This window comes from Gadus macrocephalus, chromosome 3, assembly GCF_031168955.1.
Source record: "Gadus macrocephalus chromosome 3, ASM3116895v1".
NCBI classification, from domain to species: Eukaryota; Metazoa; Chordata; class Actinopteri; order Gadiformes; family Gadidae; genus Gadus; species Gadus macrocephalus.
In genome coordinates, this window is record NC_082384.1 from 2327531 (window position 1) to 2351241 (window position 23711).

The 23711-nt window shown below is 44.6% G+C and overlaps 1 protein-coding gene across 1 annotated transcript in view; it reads left to right on the forward strand.

Moving 5' to 3' along the window:
• Positions 1-19788, forward strand: part of LOC132453334 (voltage-dependent calcium channel gamma-1 subunit-like) — a 30321-nt gene extending 10533 nt beyond the window's left edge. Inside the window, exons 2-4 of the mRNA XM_060046180.1 lie at positions 10936-11010; positions 17481-17630; positions 17854-19788. Of these exons, the coding sequence (XP_059902163.1) occupies positions 10936-11010; positions 17481-17630; positions 17854-18086 (458 nt within the window). The 3' untranslated portion in view covers positions 18087-19788. The remainder of the gene's footprint in view (positions 1-10935; positions 11011-17480; positions 17631-17853) is intronic.
• The last annotated feature ends 3923 nt before the right edge of the window (positions 19789-23711 follow it).

Genomic DNA, 23711 nt, shown 5'->3' on the forward strand with positions numbered 1-23711 from the left:
GTATCTTGATGAAACAGATTAAGAACTGCTAGAAGATCTGGTCGTAAACTGCATCACACGTCAGCTGCCCATGACAGAGGAAAAGCAGTAAAAGTTTAAAAGAGCCTCAGCAGATGATCTGGAAATGCAAACGCTAAAGAACACCAGAGGAACAAGTCAAAGTCAGATTTAATTATCATACTAGGGGAGATTAGGATGCAGCAACAATCAACACAATCAACAAGCTACAGTTTAAGGCAACAATTAGTGATGGAAACCCCATGAAAACACAAATAACAGAGACCAGTACATAAAAATACATAAGATACAGTGCAAGATCGCTACATTGGGAGAGGCAGTCGTCCAGGATAACAGTGTGCAAAAGAGGCATAAAGTGCAATAGTGAAATTACTTGTGCAAATTCAGCATGTTAATGGCAGTACATACAAAGGAAAGTTTGTATTGTTAAGTCCTGTGAGTGGGAACACTGAATCTTCTACCTAAGGGTAGAAACACAAACTCTGGATGAAGGGGATGGTCAACACAGTCCAGAATAGCATGAGCCTTTCTAAGGACATGATGGTCATATATTTCACAGAGTGATGACTGATTCACCCCTATAACCAGCTATACTGACCAGCTGCCCCAAAAAAGGAGCGGTACCAAAAATAGTAGGGCCATTCTGGACCTTCAGAGAGGAAGTCAGCTATTCAGATGGACTGTTATTCAAAACAGACAAGCTCATTGTCCCAAAACAACTCAGAACAGAAATGCTGGGCAGAATACATGAGTCACACTTGGGAATAATGAAGTGCAAAGCCAGTGCGAGAGACTTTCTATATTCATACTTTGCAGTCACACGACTACTATGGCTACCTGGAGGGCAACAAACGCAGACAAAATGGCGGCAAGCAAGGGGAATTGCAGCCTTGCAGATTTCCAATAGTCCTACTACAATCAATCAACTATTTAGACCATAATATTCAAATATTGAAAAATAAATAAACATACTCTGAACTTGTGATCCATACACAGCACCCGCTGATGTGTTCATTGCTTTGAAGTTGGCAACGTCTCGACCAGACTTGGAGTTTGGAGATATTTACATTCATCTTATAGAGAATCAATCACCTTATACCGCACAAAAAATGAAAGCATACAAAAGTACGGATAACAAACTTTTTTTCACACTCAAAAAAGTAAGTGCAAGTATAGAAGTGCGCGATTTCAGACACAAGATAAGTTTCGCTAGCTCGGGGCAGAGACAACATCTAAGGTGCTCAGTGCCAGACAGAACAGCGCCTCCCAGAGGGCCGCTGAGGCTATGACTGTTACATGCTGACCTCCCGCGCTCGTTATTACCCGGGTAGGCAGCCCGTAACCTGTGTCTGTCTCTACTTGGTGTGCTGAACTTGAGTATTGTTCCTAATCTTCCCCTGGGTGAATGCAATCTAACCTTTCTAGGGGCGTAGGTGCGAGGTACTCACCACAGGTCCACAACCACCATAGGCAAACAGCTCCGTCTCTCACACTCCGCACCGGTTCCTTGTCCTGGTTGGGTGAACCGTCAGTCCCGCTGACCACTTTAGTACAAGCTAACCACTAATAACCTGTTCTAGTGTGATCAAGTCAGCTCCCAGACCAGCATGCGGGACAGTGCATCTGCCAGGATGTTGTTTTTCCCTGATACCTGCTGCACCTTCAAACTATAAGGCTGCAGAACCAGTGACCCCCTGAACACTCCAGTGTTCGATGTTTTGAACTTGGCCAGGAAGGACAGTGGGTTGGGGTCTATGTAGACCACAACCGGTCGACCTGAGTGAGGCACATACGCCTCAAAATGCTTGACTGCCAAGACTATACCTAAAGCCTCCTTTTAATGGTTGAATAAGCTTTTTGCTGCAGATTTAGCTTCTTCGAGAAATAGGCTACGGCTCTATCCAACTAAGCTTTGTCTTCTTGCAAGAGTGCCGCACCCACACCAGTATCGCAAGCATCAACGGCCAGCTTAAACGGCACTTCAAAATTGGTTGCGTGCTCCCAATGCAAACATGGCTTTCATCCCTCTAAATGAACTCTCACCTGCCTCTGTCCAGAAAAACTTGGCAGCTTTCTTAAGGAGGTTAGTCAATTGTTCAGTAACCACAGCAAAGTTAGGCACGAATCTCTGATAGAACCACACATGCCCGATACTCTCATTATTTCTCTTTGGTTCTTTGGTTGGGGAAGATATAGGATGGCCTCCACTTTCGCCCGACAGGGCATCGCCTTTCCCTGCACTTTAGAGGGTGCCAGCCTGTACGGGGGTGAATCGCCAACCTCAACATCACGGATAGCTATAGAAGTATGTGACCAGGGACATCCTGGAACAAATGGGAGAACTCCCTCTTGAGATCACTAAACTCCCACTTCCACTCCAAAGGTAAATGCCCCAGCTGATTCTCTATCCTTCAAAGCCTCAGAGTTCCTTAAGCGGAATCCAACAGTTTCACCTTCCTCACGGTCATCCTCCCCGGATCTCTGACCCATAGCTGCACAGGCAACAGCCGACGCGCATGGTCGGTCCTGGTCAGGGACGTCGGTCCTGGTCGGGACTTCCCGAGATTTCCCGGTCGGCCGGCCGGCCAGCGAGGTCAGGTGGACCGGCCCGCAATTGTGTAGCGGCCTGCGAAGTCAGTTGGACCGAACCAAAGTTGTGAGCGGCCGCGAGGCATCTGTAAGCCGGCCCTGAGCATAATTTATTCCCTGTCAAGACGCCGTGAAAATCCCCGAAATAAACAATATATGTCTCGAGAACATCCAACCAATATTTATACCACTTGCTTACTCTCTATGTCTCATTCATGTTTTTTTTTTATATATATTTTTTTTACTTCATTTAATTCTTCATTATTCAGGCATTACAGAATTTTCATGGCCATAAATAAATAATACGAACTACAGTTTACTTTAATTTGTTTGTTCTTGAATTGACGTAGAATGGAGCAAAGACTCCTGGGATTGGGAAATGCGTTTATCCAATAAACAGCTTGCAGGTCAAGTCCATTTTCGGAAATGTAGGGGGATACATGAGCGGCCCCACGTCTAATGGCATGACCCTAAAGACACGTCAGACAGAGAAGGCGAGCAAGTTCGTGGTTGCTTGCTTTTGCTTGTTGTGGCACTCATGGAAGGCAAGAAGAGAAAAGAGAAAGGAGGGGCTGAAAAGGCCAGAATAATGAAGAAGCGGATGCTGGAGGGGGATGCATCTAAGTGCTCAAAAATAACGGATTTATTCCGAAGTCAGGCATTAACGAGTTGTGCAGGTGAATTGACAGAACTTAGCCAGAGCTCCACCATTGACGTTATTGCTAGGCGGGAGCTAGCACAAGCTGCTAGTCAAATGTGTATGTGCTGGCTGGTGTATTTCAGACGAATTAATGACTTAACTGATCTCTCTTTTTTAATGGATGGAGAATATGTTAACAGATTTGGAACATGTAGTTGTAGTCGTGTCAACAATTTACACCGGTATTACGAGTATAAACGGTATAAACTTTGAAACTAGGTCAACCGCCATCTTCTCGTCAACTCTCCTCTCACACTCGGTGACAGCGTCTTATAATGTTCTATATATAATAGTATAATATAATTTTATAGATAATATCACGGCCAAAAGCTCTGTGCGCCTCCGGATGGCTGTAGTGCGGGGAGCACTACGGCCATCCGGAGTGCTTTTGTTTACCGGCGTTGCTATGGTTACCGGTCTTGTAAGGAAGTGAGCCAATTCTCGGAGAGCCAATCTCTTCCGCACAGAGCAGAACTGTGGCCTATTTTACACATTTTTATTTTCTTAATTATAATTCTATCATTCATTTTTACCGATTTTTTTTTTATTACTGAATAAACCCCGGTGTTATATTCCTCAAAGGAATCGCGGTAAGCGGGTAGTTATATCCATCACAGTCACAGAAACTCATTACCTTTCTTAGTTTTAGTTAGGGCCAACACAGTCAATGACTACCCGAGAAAAGGGCTCCTCAACCATAGGCACAGGGCTCAGCGGAGCTACAGGGACTTTCTGTTTAGGTTTACCTACAACCTGACAAGTGTGACAGGATCGACAAAACATGTCCACATCCTGACGGAGCTTAGGCCAATAGAAGTGTCTCATGACCTTAGCTTGGGTCTTACGAATGCCTCATGGGAATGTCTCATGGGCCAAACGTAACACATCTTCCCGATAACCCTGAGGCAGGACTATCTGCTTGAACACACTCTACTCGTCAGTGGCAGGTCGCTCAGGGGTGGCTCCACTTTCTCAAGAGTACTTCATCCCTAGGATAAAATCCCTCAGCTATAGTGCAAATCTCCTCAAAGGTGACCGCAGCATCCCTGAGGGAGCTCAGAGTGGGATCCTTGCTCTGCTCTACCACCAAAATGTGGTGACTTAACAACGGCAGCTGGTCAACCCCGCACCATTTAGCGAAGACTGATTCCTGCAGACGAGTCTGTCTGCAGGTGGGTCCAGGACCACCCTGTCCTCAACATCAACAGTGGGACGACTTCGAACTTTTGACTTAGACCGGGTGACCACGCAGACTGGAAACACTTCTGGTTACTCTTTCTCGAGAGCCCTGGTCTCTTCCACTTCACACGGCGTGGCTGACAAATGAGGAGTCACCACTACCTGCTAACGAGCCAAGTAATTTCCTAAAAGAAATGTGATGCCCTTCACGGGCAACCCCGATTCCACTCTTACCTGGGCATATCCCACAAAAATGTTAGTTCGCACAAACACTTTGTATAATGGGACAGCACTATAAGCTCCAGCAAATCCTTCAATCAGGACAAACGGCCCCAAAGAAGTTGTTTCAGGCAGTTTGATAGTGCCAGCCACCATGACAGATTGTCCCAATGCGGTGTCTCTTAGAACGGTAAGAGGCGTCTCAGCCACCCCATCCTCAACAGCAACCAATCCACCAGAAAATAAACCAAAATTCACAATTCGGTTTCCCCAACAACCTCAACCGCTCCTTGGAGTAGGCTCACTCCAAGAAGATTAATGTCAACAGAGGGTCCCATGTCCGCCCTGTATCCCTCTCCCCTCTGTAGTGCCTGACACCGTGATTTTTAGTGACCAGCGGTCGGTTGCACCAGCAGAACGTAAAGCCGATCGTAAGTTCGGGTGTAAAGTCCGCCGTAACCCTACGCTCGACGTAGCTAGTGTCAAACTAAAGGTGTTCTAAATTTTGGTTGCACCACCATAACTTAAGTTGTAACGTTACTAGTAGTGCATAAACTGTACCAGTGTCGCTTTTAATGACGTTTAGATAATTTCAAACCAATCATTGGCAGATAACAATGTAAACAGGAAATCCCGGAAGTTTCCACCTTACCCGAGTGAAGACGCGTTAGCACCCAAATGAGAGGGCAAACAAAACCGTTTCAATTTGCTTGGACTGTATAGGCGTGAGGTTAAGCTATTTGATGGCGGATTTTATAATAAATAAATAAATATAATATTCCGCCCGGCAAAACCGAAATCGCGCATATAATTCAACATCATCATAATAAAGAAATGGATCGATACGGTCACGGACAATCCGTTCCCGGCGCAAATCGCATTGAAACTCCTCTTCCCATTGCTCAAAACGAATAGCCATCTTTACCCTGCGTTAGTGTTGAAATCGTTTTACGTTTTTTTCTTTTAACGGTTCTTTATCGTTAGTATGGAACTTACACCAGCTAGAGGGGAGGTGTAAAAGATAAGTTATAACTTAGTGTTACGTTGAAACTATCTGCTTGGTGCAACTGCTATTATTTTAGTAGAGTGTAAAGTCGAACGTTTGGGTGATTTACGTTCAACGTAGCCTAAGTTGGACCTTACGTTCTGCTGGTGCAACCAGCTGCTGGTCTATGGCAATAATGAAAGATTATCTCACCTAGGGCAGGGGAAATCCTGAACGGTCACTCAGCATTCTGGGATTTCATGAACTGCCTCCGACCATCACTGTTCCCATCTCACTGATTTCCATCAAATTCCCAGACCCTTGTGGTCAGGGAACCCATTTGTTCTGTCACGCCAGGAATCATGATGACATCACTAGCTCTATGCCATTTATCAAAAGCTGCTTCCTGCTGTTGGGCAAAGTCCAAATAAGTTTGTCCTGGCTTTACTTTCTCTGTCCTGAGGCTCTGCCGGTATGCCTCCGGAACCAACTCATAGGCTTTTAGCACCGTTTGTCGGACCAGATCATAGTCACCGATCTGACTGAGATCGAGAGAAACATAAGCTGCCTGGGCCTTACCTATAGGAGAGCCCTGAATAAGGGTCACCCACTCTTCCTTTGGCCACTGTTGCGGCAGAGCAATTTTTTAAAACATCTCGAAGAACAGCTCACAATTGTCAGGATCAAACTTGGGCACAAAAGAGAAACACTTACTCACATCAAAAGTTTCTCGCTGTTCCTGACATCTGCGATCTACAGAAAGCTTAGCTTTCTCAAAGTCCAGTTGCACCCTCTCCAGCTGTCGCTCCCTATCTCTCCTCAGTCTCAAACTCCGAGAGACCCCTGCACACTCAACACCGCCCCCTTTGTGTGACGTCAGTACTGACCCTAACCCTAAGCACACATGCTACCCTACCATAACAATGACCCCTCATGTGTGAGAGGTTATTATTCATCCTCTTTGTATTGACTTTTTCTGTAGTTCAGTGCAATGATCATGGTAAACTGCATATTTATAGGAATAAGGAATAGAGAGCCAGATTAATAGTTTACATTATAGTTTATTTTCCAATTAATTAATAATTTGCTTGTGGACATAACTAGGAAGCTTGCAATGAGTATTGCACTCAACAACAGAAAAGGTCAATACACACTCAGGATGAGGAATGACCTCTCACCAGTGACGGACTGGGATTAAAAAAAGGCCCTGGCATTTTCACCCAACAGCGGCCCACACGGGGACGCGCACGCACGCGCGTGCCCGCAACACACAGATATAACTTCACATGCACGGAAATAATACGTAGCCCCATTGGTGATGAACTCTCGAACTTTAATATGCATAAAGACTGACTGTCCTCACTGTTCCTCACTGTCCTCCTGTCTTACTCCCTGCCCCTGGTCTGTTTGTTCAGTGTCTTGAACATTACTGCTAGCGCTGGTGCTACTAGCCGAAGCTGCACTTGGCGGCTTAAAAAACAAATCGGTCAGTTTCGCGCATTTTTTACTGTCAGCCAACAGTAATTTCCTGGATTTCGCTCTCTTTTTCTCCGCTCCTCCCTTCTGTCGCTTAATTCCTCGATTCATAGTTCATACTCATAGTAACCTCAGCAGACTCTGGTATCTTCCAACTTTCAACTTCCAACAACCCCCTATACGCAGACGCGGTCTGATTCGGTTTTGAAATTCCCAGAAGTCATTGCTTCATATAACTTTTGTAAACCAATAATAAAATTTAAAATACAGGCAGATTTGTTGTATTTCAATTTCAAACAATGCACTTTTTAAACATCTGATTGAATAAGGCTACTGTAGTATATAGATACTCATATCTGGTATAAATACTGATTTGTTCCCTGGTATAAAGCATGAATAGGGATTTCGAGGCAACTGGCTAATTTGAAGCTTTTAACAGTATAGATGCTTGATAGTGGGCCAAGAGATAATGTGGGGCCGCGTTGCGACGAAGCGGCCGTGCAAACCCGACAAGCATGCCGCCCCGTGATTGGCCGGCCCAAACGGCCCACGAGAGGCCGCGGAATGCCAGACCGTCCAGTCCGTCACTGCCTCTCACACATGATAAATTAATGAATGGTTTAAAATGAACCTGCCTTGTTAAATCAATGAGCTTTTGAATTGCTTTCACAAATAGGTTATCGGCTCTATCACTGCCAAATCTGTCCGTGTGCAACTCTAGGAGTGACGTATGTAGCACTCAGACCCTGTTTTACACGTACATGCTTATTTTGTAAAAAAAAAACGGAGACATTTGCCATGGTTTGTGCCCTTCTTTTACACGCAAACTGAGGATTCTCCTCTGAAAACGATTCTTTCTTAAAACTCCGGCCAGAGTGGAGATTTTGGAAAACTTTGGTTTCCTCTTTGCATGTCAACTGAGAAAAAATAAGTTTGATGCTACGGCCACACTGCACGCGTTACTCGGGTTAAAAAACGTGCATAACGCGCCTAACTTGACGCTTGATCATTGTGTGTCACAAAAATGGTTCAACGCGCCTGTGACTGCGCTGGATTTAGGAGTCTGAGGTAGGAAACCCAAACGCCGCCGTGTTTGGCTGCATGATAAAGCTTAGATCGGGTTAGATTAAATAATCTCGGATATAAATTACAATAATCGGGTTAAATAACTTCAAATGGTGTATCTGGTGTGTTTCCAGCCTTCGTAGTGTTGATCAGCAGAGAAATAGTCCCCCAAAGACGTTGTCCATGCAAGTGAATGGAGCGTTCCCTCTTCGTCATAACTATCAAACCAAACATCCTTCACATTCACCGAGCGAACATTATGAAAGTAAAATGCACATTTCTCGCTAAAAATGTTTACATAAATGCTTTTAATGGCGTAACTATGTTACTATTTCCAGCAAGAATAAAGAAAGATGTCCGCCATATGCTTCTGTGCAAGCGTCACTCGTTACTCTCTGCCAGTGACGTCGGCTCAAGCTCCACGCTGGTTGGCTATCGCGGCTAACCGTCACGTGTAGGCGCGTCAAAAGTTACAATTTTTTAACTTTGCGCGTTGGTGCGTTGGGGCGTTTACGTGCGTCATTACGTGCATATGCCGCGTCTAACGCCACTAACGCGCCGCTTTAACACGTGTAACGCGTCTATGCGCCTACACCAATGGTTTCCTATGCAAAAATTCAGATTTTCAACGCCAACGCGCGTGCAGTGTGGCCGTACCTTAAGGCAGCTGACGTCACAGTTTATGCCAGAATCTGAACCTGCGCCAAAAGTGCGACCTATGTTTACATATTCATTGGCTTTCTGATTGACTAACGTGGACTGGAGCTTCTCATTGCACTGCCACCTACAGTTTTGGAATGTCCTGACGGCCTATATACACGGGTTAGGGTAAACGAAAACTTTATAAACAGGTGTGCACAATGTTATTGTCATGTTGATCATTTCAGTAACTTAATAATTAAAACTAAACTAAAGTACGTATGACTAGGCCTGTCACGATAACAAACTTTTCTGGGCAATTAATTGCCCCAGAAATTATTGCGATAAGCGATAATATTGCAGTTATTCAACTAATATAATGATAATGGCATAATAATTCAAGTGCACCCTTTCGAAGATCAATAAACCTTTATTTTTAAAGAACACTGGAACTGGACGTCTGGAAAACATTTAAAATATCCAGAATAAATTAACAAAACAACAAAAAACAATAAATAAAATGGAAAAATAAATAAAATGAACATTTGTTACTTAGGTCTACTCTGCTAAATATATATATAAATATATATAATGTATAGAACGCCGGTCATTATCACATTATCCCTCTTATTACACGGCTACTTGCCAAAATGAAAAAATAACTTCACATGGTGTGTCTTTTTACAATTTATTTGTTAGCAGCATTCGTAATGTTGATCAGCAGAGAAATAGTCCGCCAAAGACGCAACCGAAGACGCTGGGGTTGACAACGTACCGGACTACTATCTATGCAAGTGAACGGAGCTTTCAACGGTATTGAGAAGACCCGTGTAATAAAGGCCTATAATATTTCTGTTTATGGCAGTTTTCTTCTCAGATTAGGCCAATAAAGCAATGATTTAAAAAAAAGAGTGCGAATGGAAATAATTGCGGTCGGCAAAAAATGATCGCTCATTTTAATTTATCGCACAATTAATTGACTTATTGCTTATCGTGACAGGCCTACGTATGACAGCTGGAAACAATAGCCAATCATTTTGGGATTAATATTATACGTAAACACCGCCACATTGAATCTCAACATAACCTTGGTTTGCAGAAGCCTACAAGTAGCTGTTTCATTTTGGCGACTGGGATGTCTTCAATGTTAAATTGAAAACGTAGTGAATTTGGTAAAAAACTAAATCGAAATCTTGTATTATGAGAAGACCACAATAATACATACAATTCATAAATGTTATAAATTCAGTTAAGTTCTTTAATTTTTGGTCAGTCTGCTTTTGAACATGTTGATTGGATGAAGAAAGAAAATGAGTCTAAGCTAATGTCATGCTATGGAATGAATGGGAACCATATCAATGGTGAGCCATGCCATAAATGGCCTATCACTGTTATATGCAGAGCAAGGGAGATCAACAGGGTTCCCAGGGTGGCACCTAAGCACCTAAGCATTTGCTTTAGTTAGCAGTCCAGGACAAAGGGGTATGAGACCACGTATGGGTATGAGAAAATTAAATAATGTTTTGAAGGTATTGTCTGATAATGTCTTGGGGGTATATTCGGCCAGTTCTTTTAAGATACCTGCAATATCCTTTTATAAGTAATGGCACTACAGCACCAAGAGAATGACAATGGATACTGTAAAAAATAAGTTTGGTCCATTCTATCTTCAAGGGACATGAGGTGAATCTTACATTGCTACTAGATTCAGTCATCTATTTCAAGATGGGGGCGTGGGTGAGGACCGACTGGCACAGACATGTGGTGTGAGCTGTTAGCACTCTGCACTATGACAGAAAGCAGAGCCTTCGGCTGACTTAAGAGCTGCTCTGAGTGTTTGTTATGGTGACCATCAGAACAGGATTTACCGGGCCGGTTTAACTTCAGCTTTTTATAAATGATAGTTAGTTCTGCATGCTCCTTCATTCTTCATTCAATGTTCGTTGGTGGTTTGTGTAATGGTCTTCTGGTCTTCTGCTTGTTACCCCTACATTAGCATACTAAGATATGTTAAACAGACGTTCACCAATCTACTTTGAACTAATTCTCTTTTTTCTTGTAACAGAGGAAAACTGTACGTACTTCAAACACTTCACGCCAGGGGAAGATGCGGAAATCTTTGAATATAAGACTCAAAAGGGTGAGTATCCTGGTTCACGTACGGCAGTTTGATTACATGCAAACTGGAGTGCTCACACAGACCTCCAAACAGCAGCCCGCTCCTCTCTGTTGGACCCGAGCCATTTGGTTTCAAACAGAACAGATGGAAGCAAATAAAGAAAAGATGCCTCTGCAGACGTGCATCCGCACAGCGCTGATAAAAAAACCATAAAACCAATGATGACTCCTGTGTGATGACACACAGATGTGTTGCAACTAAAAAACAATGAATCAAGAGTATAGGCAAGCAAAGAAACAGGTACCCCATCCAAAGGGTGGTGCAGCGACGAAGAGAGGGTGGTGCAGCTACGGAGAGAGGGTGGCGACGGAGAGAGGGTGGTGCAGCAACCCCACATTAAAAACGTGTTCACGGGCCTTCTGCCTTCACGCACCTTAAGGCACAAGTTTCTCTCTCTATCCCTACGGAAATGGGGAACTTGAAACCGACAATGTTTTATGCCTATTTACTGGATGTCACAGGTCTTAGTGTGGGGTCAGGGTTAAGCCTGACCCATTGTGAATCACGTCTTGTAGGGCTAAAGCCCCCAAATTATTATAATATATCCCTGAGGCCCGCAATCAATGTAAGGAAATCCTTAATGCCTAGATTCATATAAAAAAACAGATGTCAGTGTCTCACTCCAAGTGCCTCCACATACAGTAAGTGTCACTTATTGTATGTCTATGGTGTTTTTCATGTCCATGTTCATCATCTCGTTAGCCTCTTAGATTTAAAGGTCCCATGACATGCTATTTTATGTATTCTTTAATATAGGGCAACTAACACAGTATTCAAAGACGTTCCCTAAATTCAGCCGTGGTGCAGAGTTACAGCCACTCCGAGCCAGTCGCACATTGAGCTTCCCCCAAATGCGCTGTTTCGGTGGGCGTGTCAAGGAGGAGGGTGGGGGTGTGGCCCTGAGCAGCTTGCAGCCACCATGCGCTCTGTTTACAGTGGATGTATCGCAATGGCGAGCCGCACACAGCCTTTAGCCGTGTTCTGTAAATATTCTAGAACACACGGGAGTCCTGGAGCTCTATATCTAAATATTATCATATAGCCTACACAGATATCTATATCATATAATAGATATTATCACGGCCAAAAGCTGTGTGAGCCGATATTATGAATCTCAAACGACCGCGTTGGGTTCTCCGACGTTCCTGGTTCTTCAACGTCAACATCAATGTGAATACACACACTGTAACGCAAGTGTTTCTTGTCGGTTCTTTGACGTGTCTTGTATTTCCACAACGAGACTGTCGTGGGGGTTATCTGAGCCATGTTTGAGAAGGAATTGGGGGAAAGGAACTTTGATTTGACTCGCTGAAGTACATGAACTGCGACATGCCGCCGGTTGCCGCGAGGCACCATCGCCCGGCAGCGGGCAGCCGGCAGCAGGCAGCGCGCGGTTCAGTCAACTTCAGGTTGATGTGAAAGTAGAAGAACCAGAGACGTCGCAGAACCCGACAAAGTCGTTTGTGATTCATAATATCGTCTGGAGGCGCACACAATATGTTATATGATATAGATATCTATGTATATGATATTATTTAGATATAGAGCTCCAGGACTGTAACGCAAGTGTTGTACACTTCCTTGTTATTTGGATAACCGTTCTGCTGTTGGTGTGATGGCGCATAACACGTCGGACTCTCGTATCTGGTATTTCTACAACGAGACTCGTATTGGGGGTTATCTCAGCCAAGGTTGAGAATGAATTGGGGGGAAGGAACTTTGGCTTTGACTCCCTCAAGAACATGAACCACGACATGGAGGAGAAAGGGATTGTTGGCGGCGAATGTCTCCCGCTTGAGCCCCGCTGAGGGACCACCGCCGGAGGCGGAGGTGCATAAGCGCTGCCCGGCAAAGATCCCTTTCTCCTCCTTGTCGTGGTTCATGTTCTTGAGGGAGTCAAAGCCAAAGTTCCTTCCCCCCAATTCATTCTCAACCTTGGCTGAGATAACCCCCAATACGAGTCTCGTTGTAGAAATACCAGATACGAGAGTCCGACGTGTTATGCGCCATCACACCAACAGCAGAACGGTTATCCAAATAACAAGGAAGTGTACAACACTTGCGTTACAGTCCTGGAGCTCTATATCTAAATAATATCATATAATACATAGATATCTATATCATATAACATATTGTGTGCGCCTCCAGACGATATTATGAATCACAAACGACTTTGTCGGGTTCTGCGACGTCTCTGGTTCTTCGACTTTCACATCAACCTGAAGTCGACTGAACCGCGCGCTGCCTGCGGCCGGCTGCCCGCTGCCGGGCGATGGTGCCTCGCGGCAACCAGCGGCATGTCGCAGTTCATGTACTTCAGCGAGTCAAACCAAAGTTCCTTTCCCCCAATTCCTTCTCAACCATGGCTTAGATAACCCCCACGACAGTCTCGTTGTGGAAATACAAGACACGTCAAAGAACCGACAAGAAACACTTGCGTTACAGTGTGTGTATTCACACACACACATGTGGCGCTCGCACGGTCGAGTTTCATTGGCGGGCCAACGTCTCTGGGCGGGCCAGGCAGAGTAAGGGGAGGAGCTGAGATTCCTCATGACGTCAGGAATCAAACGGAGGAATGATTCCTCATTCCTCCGTTTTTTCAAAGGCGAGCAGAACAGCTAGTGCTCGTTTTACACCAAACGCAAGTTTTAGCCACTGGGGGACCATAGGCAGGCTAGGGGGAACTCATATTTATGTTAGAAAACCTCATAAATTGAGATTTTCATGTCATGGGACCTTTAATAAAGTTTTACGCCCGAAAATCGCTTACGATTTTAGGGCGCAAGTGAAACGGCCATGACCTTTTGTGGGTTGCATCACAAAAATCTAGACTAGAGAAAAAACGTGACTCTAAAGCTTTTACTGAAAGATTAACGTCTAAAAGCGTTATTTATGGATCATGTTATTTTGTTCATCAAAATCGATGAATGAAAGGAACCGTTGGAATTTATATATTTTGGTGGAAGCAAAGCTAACAAAAACTTCCGTTGTGCAACAAGGAAACTCGTCGGCCTCGTCCGTCCCAAAGAAGAAAATCTTCTCTGTCACTCGAATCAAAATTATTTATCAGTTTTGGATCAGTTACATAAAACAGCACTGAACACTACAACAACCATATAATATATAATTTAACTTCACTGACATTTACCCCAGAATTTAATCAAAGCGCATTTTAATGCTGAAACTATCTTAAAATGTTGCATTTTCCACTGAGAATAATACTAATGTCATAAATGTTGCTTTGACAAGACATGTCACTGCTGATTGGACCAGGCGCTAGAGGCAATAGGAGCGCTAAGGGCCATAGGGGCGCTTTGGGCCATAGGCAATATCATCCCACAGCAGATAGAAATGGGCGTTCTCGTGTGGTGGGGGTTCTCGATTACGCAAACTGGAACGCCCCCTTCTTCTTCTTCGTCGCCTTTCTTGCTGAACTGCATTAAAATGTCAAAGTACACTACTCCGACTCCTTAATCCATAATCCGACTCTGTAACTATGGAGACCCCTTGAGCATTCAAAGTTCTCCATTGGGATGTTTGCTAAGCAATGCAATTCGCCGCCCGATCGATCTTATATGTTGACTACAAACCATGTAAATAGTGTTGTAAATAAGCTTCCAAAGTTTTTCAAATCTTATTTGGTGTTTAATTTGTCTTTAATGTGCAAAGTAAACAATGTCCAAAGTAAATAAGGTGCAAAGTCAAACCGGAAAAGTGATTATGGGAATGATTTTGTTAGAGGACCAATCACAGCGCTTACCGTCTCCGTTGCATCGACGGATAGTTAACATATATATAATATTGGATGCGCAGGTAAGCTACGGTTGAAGAGGGTCTCCGACAGGCTCTCCGTGTCTACGTACAACACTTTACGGAGGACTATAAACCGGCCTAACTTTCACCATCAACACCGGCCCCCTTTTTCTGGGGGCAATAGGGTCGCTTTGGGTCATAGAGACGCTGGGGGCCAAAGGAGCGCTAGGGGCCATAGGGGCGCTTGGTGCCATAGGGGCGCTGGGGGCCATAGGGGCCCATACCAGGGTCTGCAACCTGCACCATCAAAGTGCCAGTCCCTCTCCCGCCCCATCGAATTAATCTGGAGCCACAAAACCTATTGATCCCTAACATGAAGATAAAAGCGTTAGATATAGCTATACTGTAGGCCAGGGTTCCCCAATTAGTTTTTCCAGAGGGCCAAATTTGGTCAAACATGCCATGCCAAGGGCCGAAATGTCGTTTCATTTTTCTAATTCGCCATTTTTATGTGCAAATTTAGCTTTAATTATAAGTACTGTTTTAGCGATAATGCAGGAGGGCTAGATCAATTAGGTTTAAATAGCATCCAGGAATGGTGCATCGATGAGAATGCAAGGAATGAGGAGGACGAGGAGACGTAGCTTGCTTCAGACTATATTATGTTCAGCCTTGTTTATTTAAATACTCGGTAATGTCTTTCAGTTTCTATAAAACAACAGTAAAATAAAAACACCTTTAGTTCTATGAAGCATAATAAATAAATAAATAACTACAGGCTAAACAACATATACAGTTATATAGCAAGCATATGTAAATAAATCAAACAGCTGCAATCACAACACAGAAAAAAGTCATACACAAAACATACACTCAGATACCCAGGCGCAGTCGTGTAGAGTTTGTTTATTTTGCCTGAGTATCTGAGCATACACCCCATGCATGACTTCCCTCTTTACCACAACCACAGCTCTGCTTGATCTACCCATATAAATAAAGGAAACAAAGTAACAGGCACTTACATTGTCACAAACTTAATACCCGGAGTATTAACTAAGCTGCCTAATCTGTGGATGGCACAAGCCTTTTGGCCTCTGCAGTCCACTCGCCGTCAGGAAACATGCAATGAAGCAGCTGTTGTGCTCTCTTGTGCCGATGCCGTTTTGCATATGGTTAAAACTGACCGCTTGTATGATGTCAACATGCTTGCAATCTTTTGTTTGCGTTGCTCAGATGTTTCTGGGAAACTTCCATTAAAGCTGGTAGCATGCAAACAGTTAAAGTGTCAGGTTGTCAGATTTAATGACAGCCACGGTCTGCTTGCATATTAAGCATGTCGGCTTTGCGTTGGCATGGTCCGGTAAAGAAAAGCAATACTTATCGGTCCATTCAGTTTTAAACTGGCGGTTCTCCTGGTTGACCTTCCTTTTCTTGGCAAATGACATGTTTCTTTCATCAATTTTCAATCCGTTGATTTTTGACAAAGTTGTAATACCCTGGGATGACAGACGGATAGCGGGAAAGTGACAGCATGCGGCGGCTACTCTCTGGCGTGTGACGCTAGTGAAGTTGAAAACGCACGAAGCATGTCATTACGTATGCACGCAGTAACGTCAACGGTCAAGTGGATGGTGTGGGCTGAGGGGAAAATATAGCAGGCCGCGCAAATAAAAAAATATTTGTTTTCATTAAATTTTTTGGAGATAACATGTGAATGCGCTGGGTCCGTGCGGGCCGGACATTTGGCTCTCGCGGGCCGCTAATTGGGGTTCACTGCTGTTGGCTATATAAAATAACCAGTAGCCTATAGTTGGTTGCATTGATGGATTTGAGGTTGTAGGAGGTGACGTTTATTTTGCTAAAACACTTTTTTATTCTAGTGTCACGGCATCACCTTTAACTCCAAAATAAAAAAAATATATAGAAAAAAATAGCCACTGCAAAGGAGAGGAGGGGTCTCTGACCCCTGACCTCTGTAACCTATTCTGTCATTTAGGTGGAGGACAGTTTGTGGATGTCCACATGATCCAAGGAGTTCATCGTCCATACTTTATATTGTATACCTGTAGATGGTGAATGAAGCCTGTAGGGTTGTAGGGTTCTATCACAGTACGCCTACCCCCGATAGGAGAGGAAGAGCATTTTGATTAGGAGCCCATGCCCTGTCACACACACACACGCACAGATGCTCCGACACGCAGTGGCGGCAGGTGGTTTCATCCCATTGCTCCCCTGCCAGCGATAGATGAAGGCTTCCCCAGAAGAAAGGCTCTCCCCTGAGCATGGATCCATCGGCAAACAAGAGGCAGATCACAGGCCTAGCTCCCTATCTGACACACTCCTTCATAGCCCTGGTAACCATTTGTAAACCATGTGATGAGGCAACTCTATTCGGACACATGCTTTATCTCCCTCTCTTACTGTGTCTTATAGGCCGACCCTTTAGTGGAATCTGAGGTTTGGATGATGAGCTCTGTTGCGGAAGTCTCAGATAATTTGATCAAAGATGCATGTTCATACATCAGACTTTGATCCAACACAGTTCACATTAAGTCCATATTTTAACAGCATGAATGTTCCACTTCCACAGCTTGGTGGGTTACAGGTCCCTGCCTCATTCTCATGCCTGTTTCCCTCTGGATCTCTCCCTTCTTCTACCTCTTCCTTTTTGACAGAATACAACATCTCAGCAGCGGCCATCTCCATCTTCAGCCTGGCCTTCATGATCCTGGGCACCTTATGTTTGATCACCTCCTGCACCGGAAAAGGCGGGAAGGGACGCGACTACCTCCTCAAACCTGCTGGCATGTTCTACGCATTCGCAGGTAGGAAAAGTGCAAAGTGACATTTGAGGCCAAAATGTCTAGGGCTGCGCTGACCGCCGAGGGGATGGTCCTCACCTATTGATGCCTCCGTGGCTCAGAGCTCGCTGGGAGGCCTCCAGGGTCTTTGCCCTGAATACGTTACCAAAAAAGCATCGCTAACGTGTGTGTCCGTGAGGGCTGCTATTGGTCCGTGGTCCTTAAGAAGCTCCTCCCTGTCATGCAGGCCTGTGTGCGTTCATCTCCGTGGAGGTGATGCGCCAGTCAGTGAAGCGCATGATCGAGAGCGAGGACACCATCTGGATCGAGTACAGCTACGCCTGGTCCTTCGCCTGTGCCTGCTCCGCCTTCGTCCTCCTCTTCCTCTCCGGCCTGGCCCTCCTACTCCTCTCCATGCCCCAGATGCCCCGCAACCCCTGGGAGACCTGCATGGACGCCGAGCCCGAGCAGATGGAGTGAGGCTGGGGGAGAGGAGGAGCCGAGGGGGGGCGGTGATGGGACGACCTGACGGCTGCAGAGCTCCTTGCACCACAAAGCCCGTCTCAGCAGGACATGGACTAGAGGGGAATGGATATGAATGACACCCAGTCAGTAATTTTTTTAAAGCATAAACCAACCTGATTGGTTGGTGAAAAGGGGGCGGTGATGTCATGTGTACCCTCATCTTGTCCTGTGTTTGTAAAGCTGTTCCTCCAGAGACCTGCAGCTGGTTGCACCAGCAGAACGTAAGGTCCCACTTAGGCTACGTTGAACGTAAATCACCCAAACGTTCGACTTTACACTCTACTAAAAAAATAGCAGTTGCACCAAGCAGATAGTTTCAACGTAACACTAAGTTATAACTTATCTTTTACACCTCCCCTCTAGCTGGTGTAAGTTCCATACTAACGATATAGAACCGTTAAAAGAAAAAAACGTAAAAAGATTTCAACACTAAGGCAGGGTAAAGATGGCTATTCGTTTTGAGCAATGGGAAGAGGAGTTTCAACACGGTTTGCGCCGGGAACGGATTGTCCGTGACCGTATCGATCCATTTCTTTATTATGATGATGTTGAATTATATGCGCGATTTCGGTTTTGCCGGGCGGAATATTATATTTATTTATTTATTATGAAATCCGCCATCAAATAGCTTAACCTCACGCCTATACCGTCCAAGCAAATTTTAGAGAATAAATGACTGAAACCTCATTTGTTTGCCCTCTCATTTGGGTGCTAACGCGTCTTCACTCAGATAAGGTGGAAACTTGCCGGTATTTCCTGTTTACATTGTTAGCTGTCAATGATTGGCTTGAAATTATCTAAACGTCATTAAAAGCGACACTGGTACAATTTATGCACTACTAGTAACGATACAACTTAAGTTATGGTGGTGCAACCAACATTTAGAACACCTTTAGTTTGACACTAGCTACGTCGAGCGTAGGGTTAAGGCGGACTTTACACCCGAACTTATGATCGGCTTTACGTTCTGCTGGTGCAACCGACTGCAGGTCCATCGGTGTGGAATGTATAATAAGATCGGGATTCCAGCTCGCCGCTTGGCTAGATAACTGGTCTCAAGGCCTAAGTCTCCCAGGGGCCTATCTTAAGCCTTGGCCTTGGCTATAGTGTTGTTTTTTTTAAGGTTTGAAATGTGAGGGATTTTTTTTGTGTGTACATATGTATATACACACACACATAAATGTAGCAACCTTAAAATTATTTTCATCTCCTTATGAGATTTGCTTTATCAGAAACAAAGTGAGATATGGATTAAAAGTCACGTCTAAGAAACTACCATCAGTTAAATGCTGGCACAACAGATCACGCAATGCTGAGCATCTTGCTCAACGTTTAATATAAACTAAAAACATACTCAGAGATTTGATGATAATAGCGACAGACTTAAAGTCATATTTTTATGTACAGCGTTTTGTATCATATCTTTGTACATAAGTCGTTTTCTTCTACTACAGTTCATTTGGTTGCTTTTGTATCACAACACATCAATTGTGTTCAGTATCTTATTTGAAACACACTTATTTCTCTTGAAATGTTTGCCTTTAATGACAATTAAAGATTTTGGTGACTTCGATGACCACATAACATTTACAACTATCACATCATGCATTTCTTATAAAATATCTTACATGAAATATTAAATGTGAATAATTTGTTGTGTAGGTGTTTTGGTTCATGTGTGTGGAGGGGGGCTCACCCGCCATTGGCTGCTACACAATGACAAAAAATAAAATAACGACCAGACCGAGGTAGAAACTAAAAGGGAAAAAGTGAGTGATACAAGGTGAGTGAGAAACTAAAAGTGAAACAGTGAGAGTTATACAAGGTGAGTTAGAAACTTAAAGGGAATAGTGAGTGTGACACAATGTGAGATATAAACTAAAAGTGAAACAGTGTGTGACACAAGGTGAGTTTGAGACAATACATGAATGTCTTTCATTCAGAGGCTACTCCTGTTAACTCTCGGCCTATAAACACCAAATTAGGGCTGCAACTAACGATTATTTTAATAATCGATTAATCTGTAGATAATTTTTTCGATTAATCGATGTATCAGATAAAAAATAAACATTTGTAATTGCCGCATCTTTATTCAAAAACTGAACAATGCTTCAAATTCACAGTGCAGGCTGAAGTGTAAAAACACCAGGTTATCTCTCCAACTTCCCGGAACTATTAAAAGTAATATTAAATTATAAAAAAATAAAAAAACATAAATGGCATAGCACAAAAAAAACATACAATGTATGATGTACATGTAACCCAAATGTCCCGCTGCCTCTCTATGACCCTTGGACTCTGCGTTGTGTTGGATTGTTTGTATGATGGGTAGAGAAGGACCACGGGACACAGTTGTTCGGGATTGTGGAAGACGCTTGGCAATTTATTCCCCAACAGTGGAAATTCCTCATTTGTCGTCTTGGAACTTGCTCACCTTGGAACCATTAGGGTCAAACATAAAACAAGATTTAAGAAAATACTCTTTAACCCAACAAAATGTAAAAAATAAATACATATAAACATAAACTTTATAATTAAATAAACATTCTCTTTCAAATAAAAGAAGAAAAGGACGATAACATTAAACTAAGCAGTAGACAAAATCATATTGTACGAGATCATATAAGACGCAAACACACACACACCACATAACACTCAACAGGTAAACGAACATCCTATGCAACATATTGACCAAACAAACTGAACGGATGAGTGGTTTAAACTTATATTTAAAATATAGATCGTGCAAGACAACTAAAACACTGCTCACCTTGGAACCATTAGGGTCAAACATGAAACAAGATGGCGCACACACGAACTACGTTGGCCCGCAAGAGACACAATATTCAAATCGCGGTAAACAGCGCCACATGGTGGCCTGTCTAATTAACAACCTTACATCTACCCCTTCTTTACTTGATGGCGTCCCAGTCATCAGGATAAGCAAAACAGAACACTGATTGCTATGCACAGAACAGTCAGTTAAACAGCAGTCACTGAAAACAAACAAAACCCGTGATGACTATGTGTCCTGCATTGAGAATGTGTGTGCACCAAGCGCCCTTGGGGGATATGGCTTCATTGTTTTACGTAAGCCCTGCTGCTCTTCTTGCCTTGGCCCTTTGCCATAACTCCCATCCCCTTTCTCTCTTTCTCCGGCCGTCCTCTGACATCAAGACTTGTGACTCGCAAGATAACTTTTTCGGGGGACGTCGGGTCCTCTGTGGGTTTCTCCTAGCACTTGTCTTTTCCTCCTCTCCTTGATCCATTTGTCCATCATCCAAATCCTCTTCCTCCATTACTGTGTGTCCATCCACCTGACTGTCTGTTGTCCAAGGTAGAACGGTCTCCACAACTTCCTCTGTATTGTACATCTCCTCATCCTCTGCTGTATCCGACTCAACCTCCTCTCCTGTCACTTCACCAGCCTGTTCCACTGGAAGGAACATACACTGTGTAAGGAGATTGCGGTGTAGCACTCTCTCCCTTTCACCATCTTCTGATCGCACCACATACACAGGCGTGCTGGGCTGTTTCTTCACCACGATGTATGGATGTGACTCCCATTTGTCTCCGAGTTTCTGCCGGCCCTCCACATGACACACTTTGATGAGGACTCTATCCCCTGGTCTGAAGTCTTGACCCTTTGTCTTTTTGTCATAGTGCATTTTCTGTTGTGCCTTAGCATTCCGAGAAGTCTGATTAGCCTGGGCGTAGGCCTGTGAGAGACTGTCATGCAGAGTTTGCACATACTCACTGTATTCGCATGGCTCATTGGATGTAGAAAGCCCGAAGACCAGGTCGACTGGGAGCCTGGGATGTCTACCGAACATCAGGTAGTATGGTGTGTACCCAGTGGAATCGTGTTGTGTGCAGTTATAGGCATGTGTCATTGCGTCGACATGCTCATGCCAGCGGGGCTTTAAGTGAGGCTCCAACGTCCCCAGCATGTTCATGAGGGTACGATTGAACCTTTCAGTGGTCCCATTGCCCTGGGGGTGGTAGGGGGTTGTATGGGTCTTAGTGATGCCAGTACACTTGCACAGCTCCTTAACAATAGCACTTTCAAAGTTGCGCCCTTGGTCTGCATGAAGCTTTTGGGGGAAACCAAACCGGCAGAAGAAGTTTCTCCACAGAACTTTAGCCACTGTGCAGACCTTTTGGTCTTTTGTCGGGTAGGCCTGTGCATAGCGGGAAAAGTGGTCTGTAACCACAAGAACATTTTCAATGCCACCCTTCGACTTCTCCAGGCACAAAAAGTCCACACACACAAGCTCCATGGGGGCACTGCTGTGGATACTGACCAGGGGTGCTGTCTCTTCCTGAGACAGCACCTTTCACACTGCTCACACCAAGCCTTGATGTCCTGGAACATTCTTGGCCAGTAAAATCTCTCTCTTATCATCTGCAACGTCCTCTCAAATCCTAGATGGCCTGAGTCATCGTGGAGAGCAGTCTTGACCATTGCACGTAGCTTCTCTGGCAACACCAACTGCTCCACTACTCCCCTTTGGCCGTCTTGGATGCGGCGGTACATGATACCGTCCCTTACTACCACTCTCCTCCACTCTTTTAAGAGAAGGCACACTTGCCCACCACCACTTAATCTCTCGCTGCGGTTTGGTTTGTGGTTTAAAGATTTAAAGTGCAAGACAGGGCCAATGACAGGGTCCTCCTTCTGCCCCAAACGGATCTCCTGTTTTGTCATGGCAGGCAGTGATTCTGTCCCCACTTCTTTATAGGGCTCACTAGACGTTGGCCGTTGAGGGTTTGGTGGTTGAGGGTCTTCAGTGGTCTTTCCAGGGGAGCCGCCTGGTTCTTGGGTGGGCTGTGCCTCTATGCGCTCATTCTCACCGGTAGTTACCCGCTGAGGACAGGTTCGTAGGACCTGCGTGACCTCCTGGCTGGACATACGGGAGAGGGCGTCAGCATTTGCATTACTCCGTCCCCTTCGATACTGAACGTCAAAGTCGAACGCAGAAAGCCGAGACACCCACCGCTGGCCTGTTGCATCCAGCTTTGCAGAGGACATCACATATTTAAGTGGGTTGTTGTCCGTTTGGACAGAGAATGGACGCCCATATAGATGGTCATAAAACTTGTCTGTCACGGCCCACTTCAGAGCAAGAAACTCTAGTTTATGCGCAGGATACCTTGACTCAGCTGGGCTCAAGCCTCTGCTCGCATAGGCTACGACCCTCTCGGTTCCACCCTGGAATTGAGCCAAGACCGCACCAAGCCCCTCTCCCGATGCATCAGTCTGAAGCACAAAAGGCTGGCTGTAATCTGGATAGGCCAGCACTGGAGCAGTGGTCAACTTTTGTCTTAGGGACTGAAAGGCCTTTTCACACTCTGTAGTCCACAGAAAGGGTGGTTCGGGACCCAATCTCTTCTTTCCCCTTATTTTCTTTCTGGGATCACCGGATGTGAGGCGGTATAAAGGAGCAGCTATACTTGAGTAGCCTTCAACGTACCGCCTGTAATATCCAGCGAACCCCAAGAACTGCAGTACTTCCTTCCGATTAGTTGGCCTCTCCCAGTCCTTTACCCTGCTGATCTTCTCTGGGTCTGTCTTGATCC